General features: G+C 40.9%; 1 protein-coding gene across 1 annotated transcript in view; it reads left to right on the top strand.

Annotated features, from left to right (window-relative positions):
- Positions 1 to 12057, top strand: part of kif22 (kinesin family member 22) — a 28469-nt gene that overhangs the window by 6634 nt on the left and 9778 nt on the right. Inside the window, exons 6-8 of the mRNA XM_041884578.2 lie at positions 748 to 1144; positions 3557 to 3665; positions 8537 to 8636. Coding sequence (XP_041740512.2) covers positions 748 to 1144; positions 3557 to 3665; positions 8537 to 8636 — 606 coding nt within the window. The remainder of the gene's footprint in view (positions 1 to 747; positions 1145 to 3556; positions 3666 to 8536; positions 8637 to 12057) is intronic.

Genomic DNA, 12057 nt, shown 5'->3' with positions numbered 1-12057 from the left:
ATGAGCTAGTTAAAAAGCTAAGATGTTAAAGTGGGCTTCTTTTTTAGAACTAGATCTTGCCTCTTGCTAAATAGCAGGAAGCAGATTGTACAGTCAACTTTCCTGCCAGTTCTTGACTATGTTGACACCATTTACCAGATTGCAGCAGCCACTACTATTAAACCTTGATGCTTTCTACCATAGCACCCTTCGCTTTATCACAGGTGACACTTTTATAATACTCCTCACTGCATCCTGTATCAAAAGGTTGGCTTGTTCTCATTTAAAGACCTGTAGATCAATTAATTACTACCTTTTTGTTTACCAGGCTATACTATACAAGCTTCCCACTTACCTAACTTAGTTCTTAAAGAATAAAAACATGAGATACCAAACCCGTTCACAGGGTTGCTTAACTCTTGAGGTTCCTCAGGTCTCCACCTAACTAGGTAAATCTGCTTTTAGTTTTAACGCTCCACATTTTTGAAATCACTTACAAAATTCATTACGTTTGGATTTCCTTGTGCCACTAGAGCAGTTTAAAACTTTGACAAATGAGTTCGAGGTGTGCAATTGTTTTGATTGATTTACTTATGATTGCTGTGATGTTTGATGTTCTAATGTACTTGTTATTGTATCTTCTTATTCTATGTTGTAGTTTTATCTTTTCTTTTATGTCCTCAGGGCACTATTGAAAATGAGACCCCTGGTCTCAATTGGACTCCCCTGAATAAATAAAAGTTAATAATTCCTTCTCCCTCTCCCCAGGTGGTGCGGACCCAGCGCAACCCCCCGCACCGGCAGCAGACAGGCAAGCTCTATCTCGTGGACCTGGCCGGCTCGGAGGACAACCGGCGTACGGGCAACAAGGGCATCCGCCTCAAGGAGAGCGGCGCCATCAACCTCTCCCTCTTCACCCTCAGCAAGGTGGTGGACTCGCTCAACGTGGCCGGCGGTGGGCGTGTGCCCTACCGCGACAGCAAGCTGACGCGGCTTCTGCAGGACTCGCTGGGTGGCTCGGCCCACTCGGTCATGATCACCAACATCGCGCCCGAGTACACATACTACTTTGAGACCTTCACAGCACTCAACTTTGCCGCAAAGTCCAAGCAGATTGTCAACAAGCCCTTCGTGCGGGAGACGGTGACCATGCCGTCTGTACAAGGTGAGAAAGGGTGATGAATGTCGGAGGTCTTCATATTATGGGAGCATTCATTGCAGACAGCAAGTAATATGGCACAGCACGATTTATAGATTTTGGAGCCAAAATGATTCACCACTTTTTCCTGGAAGTTCTTAATTGTTTATGTATCATTTGTGATTCAGTTAGTTTAACTATGTTTAAATAATTCATGTGCATTGCAGGGATCACTGTAATTCTACCTGCTGTTTATATGTAAGCTGTAATGTTGTCACGATACCAGAATATTGAGTTCGATACCAGGTTTAGTATCTCGATACGTCACGATACTCGATACTACAACAACAAAAAAGGCGTATTAGCCAAAGTCACAGAATGACACTTGATCCAGACAGATAAACTTGGCTCTGTTTGTTCAATCGTTGGACATCTTTTGTGTTCAGTATCATTACATTTGAAAAATGATATGTCCATTTAGGACTTCTTATATTGGCAACTGCTAGAACATATTGTTTTATTGTACTGATCAACAACATTTGCATAGAAGCATTCTCTTTTATAAAAGTGTGTGCAGTCTCTTTAAGAAAGTAATGGCTCATTAGCGAGGCAGAATGTGGCTGTGGAATCTGACTGTGCTTATGGAATCTAGTAGAAGCCAGACGTGAGTCGAGGTAGACTAAGAATTGATCGAGGTTTTAGTGAATTCTGCTGTAAGCTTGCAAGGAAAGTTGGCCTACAATTAAAGCTGGAAGCTACCGGGATCATCTTGCATTGTAAAAGTGTTCTAGCCTGTATGGACATTGTTTTGCCAACAGTAATGAACAGTTTCAACATTTCTACATGCCATGTTGCATTATTCAAGTGTGTTAACTTCTGTGCAGCATGAGTGGGGAGCTAACAATGCAGCCCAGACAACTCTAGCAATGAATGAGTAAATGGAGCAGGCACTTTGCTCTTCGCGCTTTAAAGGGGCTGCACTCATTTAGACTTGATCCTCTCAATCAAGTGAGACACATTTGAAAAAAGTACCGAACGTAACAAATTCTAGTACGGAACAGTTTGTATTTATACAGAATTTACAGAGTACTGTGCAACACTAGTAAGCTATAATGTATTACGGAAACTGTTCAAAGGTTCTTCAGAAATCCCAGTTGGATGATTCCCAGAAACCGGAGGGAATAAGCCAGGAGGGAACCCTCTTACCAAGATTTCAGAAAAACCTGGGAACTTTGAGAAAATTGACATTTATAAAAACTGAACTTGACGTTAGTGAGAAACATTTGCCGTTAGTGAGAAGAGTGAAACTTAATTTTTCTTGTCTTTGCATTAAAAAATAATTAGAAATAGGCATATTTCCTATTATTTAATTTCCATGATCATTGCAGAATATATTCCTCACCTTTTCTGACTGTAGTGGTTTCATAGACTACTCGAGAAGTAGCCTATTGGCCTACAACAAGTTAGTATAGGCTACCATTCGTCCCATCTCTCATTTAATTGGACCCACGTCACGGTAGTAAATAGATAAGCTATTTCAATTATTTTGCTCTATGCGATCCGAAGCGCAGTTTAACGTTGAGTAGAAGTTTCACCCTTTCCATTGATGTTTGTAAGCTAGACCTACGTATGAATATTGTAATGTCAAGTTTCTCGAGTAGACAATTATTTAATTTATAAGCATAATACATATATCATAACCATTGCAGAATAAATTCTTCACCATTTCTGGTCATGTTGTGACGGTTGAGTTTATATTCCCGTAGTAGCCATACAACATTTGACCATGCACATCTCATTTAATTGGGCCTATTAGATAGGCTATTATAATTTATAGTTTTTGCTATATGCATCCAACAGGGAGGGGGGTTTATAACATACAGGTGAACAGACAGTTGATCTTTTGCATTGAAGTGTGTAGGCCTACTGTAGTTTACTCTGATTTTTCTTTGGAAAATGTTTCAGAATTTGCAGGCAGTGCAGCATATTTAGGTTTGGGAAAAAGTGAATGCAAACCATTATTGCATTCAAACGATCTGTTTAAAAGTCCACAACAATTTGCAATTGTTTTGGTCTTTCAGAAACACTTCCCAAAGACATTTGATCAAGTTCGCTATTGCTATTTCCTTTAGATACTGTCTTGGCCTAATTCCAGTAGGTCCAAAATGTACAGCAAATAATGGCAATATTGTCACTATAAAAGGTGAATTATGGGCGAGTTATAATCTCGATAACGCGCAAGTTTTTACGACAGGTCTGATTTTATAACGGGAAATGGGTATGTTTGGCGTGCGCCAAGTTACTAAATCTCAATGTTTTTTGTGCATGCGCAGTCTTGGTGTTAAATTTAACGCAGTGGTTGTAAATGAGGCCCCAGGATTTTGCAACATTAATTTTTATATGTAATGTCATTGATGTCCCCTCCCTTCTGTGCTACAGTGAAGAGATCCAGGGAGGAGCAGGAGGCTGGGCGGTCTGGTGAGCCCCAGAAAAAGAAGCTAAAAAATGTGAAGAAGACCGACCAGGAGGAGCCTGCACAGCTGCACAGGTTGGATACCTTCCCTATTGAACACAATCTATAGCTTCCCTACACAAAAAATTAACTATAGCAACATAAACTATAGAAAACCTAGTTGTGCAAATAGGGTTGCACAATATATCAGTCTTCATTTCCGTATTAGCCGAGAATTATAGAAAAACATATTGGTGTCAGTGTTGGTCATTATGGCCAAGAAATGATCAATATTGGCTCAATGTCCATATCAGTGCATCCTTAATTTACACTCCTGACCCAGTTCACCATAACTAATATGTAATTGTGGGGCGGCAGGTAGCTTAGTGGGTAAGAGTGTTGTGCCAGTAACTGAAAGGTCGCTGGTTCTAATCCCCGAGCCGACTAGGTGAAAAATCTGTCGATGTGCCCTTAAGCAAGGCACTTAACCCTAATTGCTCCTGTAAGTCGCTCTGGATAAGAGCGTCTGCTAAATGACAAAAATAAATAAATAAATGTTCCTTTGCCTTTAGCTAAGTAATTTCCTTGTTTAATCAAGGTGTTATATACAGTACCAGTCCAAAGTTTGGACACACCTACTCATTCAAGGGTTTTTCTTAATTTTTACTATTATTCTACATTGTAGAATAATAGTGAAGAAATTGAAACTATTAAATAATACATATGGAATCATGTAGTAACCAAAAAAGTGTTAAAGAAATCAAAGTAGCCACCCTTTGCCTTGATGACAGCTTTGCACACTTTTGGCATTCTCTCAACCAGCTTCATGAGGTAGTCACCTGTAATGCATTTCAGGTGTGCCTTGTTAAAAGGTAATTTGTGGAATTTCTTTCCTTAATGCGTTTGAGCCAATCAGTTGTGTTGTGACAAGGTAGGGGTGGTATACAGAAGATAGCCCTATTTGGTAAAAGACCAAGTCAATATTATGGCAAGAACAGCTCAAATAAGCAAAGAGAAATTACAATCCATCATTACTTTAAGACATGAAGGTCAGTCAATACGGACAATTTCAAGAACTTTGAAAGTATCTTCAAGTGCAGTCGCAAAAACCATCAAGTGCTATGATGAAACTGGCTCTCATGAGGACCGCCACAGGAAAGGAAGACCCAGAGTTACCTCTGCTGCAGAGGATAAGTTCATTACAGTTACCAGCCTCAGAAATTGCAGCCCTAATAAATGCTTCACAGAGTTCAAGTAACACACATCTCAACATCAACTGTTCAGAGGAGACTGCGTGAATCAGGCCTTCATGGTCGATTGCTGCAAAGAAACCACTACTAAAGGACACCAATAAGAAGAAGAGACTTGCTTGGGCCAAGAAACACGAGCAAAGGACATTAGACCGGTGGAAATCTGTGCTTTGGTCTGATGAGTCCAAATTTGAGATTTTTCGTTCCAACCGCCGTGTCTTTGTGAGACGCAGAATAGGTGAATTGATGATCTCCACATGTGTGGTTCCCACCGTGAAGTATGGAGGTGTTGGTGTGGGGATGCTTTGCTGGTGACACTGTCTGTGATTTATTTAGAATTCAAGGCAATCTTAACCAGCATGGCTACCACAGCATTCTGCAGCGATACGCCATCCCATCTGGTTTGGGCTTAGTCCCACTATCATTCAGTCACAAAAACCATCAAGCGCTATGATGAAACTGGCGCTCATGAGGACCACCACCGGAATGGAAGAGCCAGAGTTACCTCTGCAGCAGAGGATAAGTTTATTATTTACCAGACTCAGAAATTGCAGCCCAAATAAATGCTTCAAGTAACACACATCTCAACATCAACTGTTCAGAGGAGACTGCGTGAATCAGGCCTTCATGGTGGAATTGCTGCAAAGAAACCACTACTAAAGGACGCCATCCCTTTTGGGCTTAGTGGGACTATCATTTGTTTTTCAACAGGACAATGACCCAACACACCTCCAGGCTGTGTAAGGGCTATTTGACCAAGAAGTAGAGTGATGGAGTGCTGCATCAGATGACCTGGCCTCCACAATCACCCGACCTCAACCCAATTGGAGATGGTTTGGGATGAGTTGGACCGTAGAGTGAAGGAAAAGCAGCCAACAAGTGCTCAGCATATGTGGGAACTCCTTCAAGACTGTTGGAAAAGCATTCCAGGTGAAGCTGGTTGAGAGAATACCAAGAGTGTGCAAAGCTGTCATCAAGGCAAAGGGTGGCTACTTTGAAGAATCTAAAATCTAAAACATAATTTGATTTGTTTTAACACTTTATTGGTTACAACATGATTCCATATGTGTTATTTCATAGTTTTGAAAATAGTAAAAATAAAAGAGAACCTTGAATGAGTAGGTGTCCAAACTTTTGACTGGTATATTTACTGTATGTTGAAAGCTTAATAACATAACAGTTTTGAAGTAGCTAGTTGTAAGAAGGTTGACTTTATAATGTTGGAATATGTCAAAGTGTTATTGAGTGCGGTTACATCCACATAATCATATTATTGTGTGCATAGTCAGATTTAATATAATAGTTCGATTAAAACGTTTACATGCTTTGCAAGAAGAACTAATAACCCTGTTTACATGGACACATCTGAAATCAGGCTACATGATGGCAGTCTGATAAATGCAGAAAATTGCCAATCAAAATTAACGTTCTACCACAGCTAACATGTTATTTTTGGGAAGCATATTTGATTCTGAGTTCGTAACATGTAGTTTGTATGTGAAAACTACTTCTAAGACGCATACATTCAGTTGTTCCGAACACACTTCCCTCGTGCTAAAGAGGGAGGCTCGCTCGGCTGGTACTAGCACATGCGCAGATCAAATACACTGCTGGAACGCCGATTTTAAGATGTTTACATGTCTTAATAATTCGAAAGATATATCTCAGGAAACCAGGTGTTTTAATCGGCGTATGCTTAGGTCGATTTTGACCTTACGCCGAATAAGATAAGCACATTAAGGTGTTTACAGGACTACTGCATAATCTGCCATAATCAGTTTAATATCGAATTATTAGTGTGCATATAAACATACTCACTGTCACTACCATGAAACAGATTAGTTAGTCATGTGAAAAAGTAAGTACCCCCCCTTGGAAAGTTTTCTTTGTACATATTTGGACAGATGGATATGTAATCTTCGCTTCAACACTATTGACAGATAAAGGTAAACTAATTTAACAAATGACACAAAGATTCTACTTTGCAATAATTTATTCATGAAAAATCTACAGAAATGCAATTCCATAGTGCGGAAAAAATAAGTACACCCATAGCTTCAATAGTGGGTGTTGCCCCATTTGGATGAAATAACTTGATGTAGCCGTTTCTTGTAACTGTCTATCAGTCGCTTACATCAACTGGAAGGAATTTTTGCCCACTCTTTTTTACAGTACTGCTTCAACTGTGTCATGTTCGAGGGCTTTGCACGGCCCGCTTCAAGTCCCCCGACAGCATTTAGACAGGATTGAGATCTGGACTTTGACTCGGCCATTCCATAACCCGCCATTTCTTCTTTCTGAGCCATTCTGTTGTAGCTTTGCTTGTGTGTTTTGGATCATTGTCCTGTTGTTGCAAGATCCATGTTCGATTCAGCTTCAGCTTTTTGACAGATGGCCACAATCTCCTCAAGAATTATCTGGTAAAATATGGAATTCATGGTTGACTCAATGATGGCAAGTTGGCCAGCTCCTGAGGCAGCAAAGCAGCACCAAACTATAATGCCACCGCCTCCATGCTTTATGGTTGGTATGATGTTCTTCTGTTCAAAGGTAGTGTTTCGTTTTCGCCAAACATGGCATCTGGCATTGCGACCAAACAACTCCACCTTTGACTCATCTGTCCAGAGCACATTGTTCCAGTAGTTTTGGTCTTTACCCAGGTGTTGTCTGGCAAACGTCAGTCGTGTCTTGATATAATTTTTTGAGAGCAGAGGCTTCTTCCTTCCTGATCTCCCATGTAGGCCAAGTTTGTGTAGTCTCTTTCTGACAGTTGACTCATGCACTTCGACATTGATTGTGGCAAGAGAGGTCTGTACATCCCTTGATGTTACCCTGGGGTTCTTAGACTTCTATGAGCATCTTTCGGTCAGCTCTTGGGCAGAATTTGGTGGGACGACCTGTCCTAGCTAGATTGCCAGTGGTCTGGAATTTTCTTCATTTGTAGATGTTCCGTCGGACAGTGGAATGATGTACTTCGAATTGCTTGGAAATTGAATTGTAACCCCTCCCAGACTCATGGGCATCAATAATATTTTTCTGTTACCACACACCCATATGGTTAAAACCAAACAGACCAAGTTTCTAATCTTTATGGAAGGCTGGACCCTCTCAAGTTACTCTGACTTTCTAATAATTTGCACCTGTTTTGGTGCACCTGATTTCTAATTTTAGCCATTTTATGTGATGGTAAAGGTAGTGGTGTACTAACTTTTTCCGCAAAAGGAAATTGCATTTTTGTGATTTGTTAAATTGGGTTACCTTTATCAATGAATATGGTTGAAATTTAGCTCAATTATCCATGTGTCCAAATAAAAAGACCACTTTCCGGGGATGTACTTACTTTTTCACATGACTGTAAATCCATCTGTATCTATCCTCTGTCTCTGAAAGCATCTTAACAGGTTTTGGCCTCAGTGCAGTAGGCCAGGATTTGGTAGCTGGTGCTGAAAGGAATTATCTCCCTGTAACAAACACCCCACTGACTGCTGTGCCTGTTGGCGACCCTTATAGAAAGAGACAAATCTGTATTTTCTATGCCTTTTGTGTGTTACTGTACTCACAACAATGTCATTCTACTACTAGGCATGGGCTCTTTCTCTTTTTTTGTCTCCTTACTGAGCAAATTTGTAAGCTCCCTTCTATCTGAGCTTAGTCCCACATTTCTCATTGTCCCTTTCCCCTGCTTATCTCTCGCTCTCTCTCTCATCTCTTTCTCAGCCCCACAGACCCATCTATATTGAACCGGCTGATGGCTCTGGAGAAGCTGTTGATGGGCACCCCAGTAAAGGAAAGACTCAACATGCACAGAGAGATCCAGGTAAAGAGCATGCACCCTTTATCACAGAGCATATACGCACACGCGCGCACACACACACTCAGAATAGTGTACAAGCTGATTTCCTAGTTAATAGGACCGAACTGTCATGAGACACTGAATATTAGCATTCTAACTAGGGATGGGCACGGTTATTTGAATATCTGGACGGACGTTAGTATTCGATCACTTGTGTGAGTCTTCATTTTGGGGGGGATGGTATGCCTATTTTAACAATGAAAAAGCTTTGTCTGTATTAAATTATCTGTGTGACATTGTTACATACAAGGACATACCATGCAGGGGTTGACATTAACGGTTGCTGATGGCCCGGGGCAGATAAACTGAACAGTGGGGCAGGTGGAATCTGCTTTGTAGCTGCCCAAATAACCCCAAGCACACATCAAAATCCACAAAGAAATGGTTAATTGGCCACAAAATCAACATTTGCCATCTCAGTCTCTGAACTTGAAACCCATTGAAAAGCTGTGGTTTGAATTGAAGAGGGTAGTCCATAAGCGCAGACGAAGGATATCAAGGATCTGGAAGGATTCTTCTGTATGGAGGTCCTTCCCAATATGTTCTCCAACTCATAATACATTTTAGAAAATGGCTCTGTGCCATTATCCTCGTAAGGTGAGGTATTGAAAACAGGGGTGTCAATAATTTTGACACCTGCCTTTTTTAGATTTTTTTAAATTACTTGTTTAACAAAATGTCTTTCTCTGAGCAATCGTATTAGTATAAAATAATGTAATTTCCCACTAGCTACGTATTTGAATTATTTTACACAGTCATTTTTGCTCTTCTTTATCAAGCGTGTCAATAATGTCGGACCCCATTTGTATGTGTTCCAGCCGCAAGATGCCGTTTTGGAATAAGGCCAGGAGCATATTTTCATCAGAATCATTAGTCTACTTTACATTTTTTTACAAAAAACTTCAGCTGCAAATCACATCGCAACTCGAGCAAGGGTTTTTCAGTTTAGACAGATAATAGCTATAAACATTTGATTTAGTTGTTCAGTGTGCTAGCTGGCTCTAGTGTGCTAGCTAGCCAATGTGTTTACAGTTTCATTAATTTGCCATTTGAAAAAGGCTTGTGGAAAAACAAACTCCCTTACACACCTTATCATTAAAGGACAATTCCACCACTTTATAACCAGATATTATGCTGTTAGTAAACAATGCATTCGGAAAGTATTCAGACCCCTTTACTTTTTCCACATTTTGTTACGTTACAGCCTTATTCTAAAATTGATTAAATAAAGGTTTTTCCTCATCAATCTACACACAATACCCCATAAATGTTTGCACATTTATAAAAAATAGAAAACTTATTTACATAAGTATTCAGACCCTTTGCTATGAGACTCGAAATTGAGCTCAGGTGCATCCTGTTTCCATTGATCATCCTTGAGATGATTCTACAACTTGATTGGAGTCCACCTGTGGTAAATTCAATTGATTGGACATGATTTGGAAAGGCACACCTGTCTATATAAGGTCCCACAGTTGACAGTGCATGTCAGAGCAAAAACCAAGCCATGAGGTCGGAGGAATTGTCTGAAGCGTTCCGAGACAGGATGTGTCGAGGCCCAGATCTGGGGAAGGGGACCAAAACATTTCTGCAGCATTGAAGGTCCCCAAGAACACAGTGGCCTCAATCATTCTTAAATAGAAGAAGTTTGGAACCACCAAGACTCTTCCTAGAGCTGGCCGCCTGGCCAAACTGAGCAATCGGGGGAGAAGGGCCTTGGTCAGGGAGATGACCTAGAACCCGATGGTTACTCTGACAGAACTCCAGAGTTCCTCTGTGGAGATGGTTGTCCTTCTGGAAGGTTCTCCCATCTCTGCAGCACTCCACCAATCAGGCCTTTATGGTAGAGTGGCCAGACGGATGCCACTCCTCAGTAAAAGGCACATGACAGCCTGCTTGGACTTTGCCAAAAGGCACCTAAAGACTCTCACACCATGAGAAACAAGATTCTCTGGTCTGATGAAACCAAGATTGAACTCTTTGGCCTGAATGCCAAGTCTCACGTCTGGAGGAAACCTGGCACCATCCCTACGGTGAAGCATGGAGGTGGCAGCATCATGCTGTGGGGATGTTTTTCAGGGACTGGGAGACTAGTCAGGAATGAGGGAAAGATGAACGGAGCAAAGTACAGAGAGATCCTTGATGAAAATCTGCTCCAGATCGCTCGGGACCTCCGACTGGGGCGAAGGTTCACCTTCCAACAGGACAACGCAGGAGTGGCTTCAGGACAAGTCTCTGAAGGTCCTTGAGTGGCCCAGCCAGAGCCTGGACTTGAACCCGATCTAACATCTCTGGAGAGACCTGAAAATAGCTGTGCAGCGACGCTCCCCATCCAACCTGACAGAGCTTGAGAGGATCTGCAGAGAAGAATGGGAGAAACTCACCAAATACAGGTGTGCCAAGCTTGTAGTGTCATACCCAAGAAGAATCGAGGCTGTAATCACTGCCAAAGGTGCTTCAACAAAGTACTGAGTAAAGGGTCTGAATACTTATGCATTACTGTATCTATTTCGCATGCTACATCCTAAATAATAGTGTTTGCAACAATAACAGCCAAGTTTCATCTTAGCGACTGTCTTAAACAGTCCAAACAACATGTAGGCCTGTTAGAAGAACATATTTATTATGAAATTTAAAGGCAAATCATTAAGGAATCCTAATCTCTCAGCCTGTATCTTTGGTGCTAACGTTAGCAATGATGGCTAGATAAGTAGCTAAACCTGCTGCATCTGAAATAGTGTTTTCAAAGTTAACAGACAAATAAAGCCTCAGCGATTGTCAAAGCAACCATCCAACAACACTCAAGGCCTATTGGAACTAATAAAAAGTATGAAGTTTACAAGTAATTCAAAAAGAAAATATTAACTATTTGGAAAGGCTGCCAGAGATGCAACTTCAGTCGGTGATGGGGTACTGTCTAGATGGAATTAGGGTTGGGTGATTTTTACAATTGCATCGTCTATCGATGATGTTTGACAGTCCTCGTCGATGGTGACCACGTCGTGATTTCACAAACTATGGTTTAGCATATTTGAACTTGACTGCAACGCCGGAGTCTTGCAGTACCCAACAGCGCAGCGCAGTGAGCACACAGCAGGGCGACATGCCAAATGGCCTATTCCCTATTTGCCATAGCTTAAATGTTCAATACATACAGTACCAGTCATAAGTTTGGACACACCTACTCATTCAAGGGTTTTTCTTTCTTTTTACTATTTTCTACATTGTAGAATAATAGTGAAGACATAAACTATGAAATAACACATATGGAATCATGTAGTAACCAAGAAAGTGTTAAACAAATCAACATTTTATATTTATATAAATATTGAGGTTCTTCAAATAGCCACCCTTTGCCTTGATGACAGCTTTGCACACTCTTGGC

This window comes from Coregonus clupeaformis, chromosome 1 (assembly GCF_020615455.1).
Source record: "Coregonus clupeaformis isolate EN_2021a chromosome 1, ASM2061545v1, whole genome shotgun sequence".
NCBI lineage: Eukaryota > Metazoa > Chordata > Actinopteri > Salmoniformes > Salmonidae > Coregonus > Coregonus clupeaformis.
Note: the sequence above shows the minus strand (reverse complement) of the source record. Positions and strands in the feature narration are given on the sequence as shown.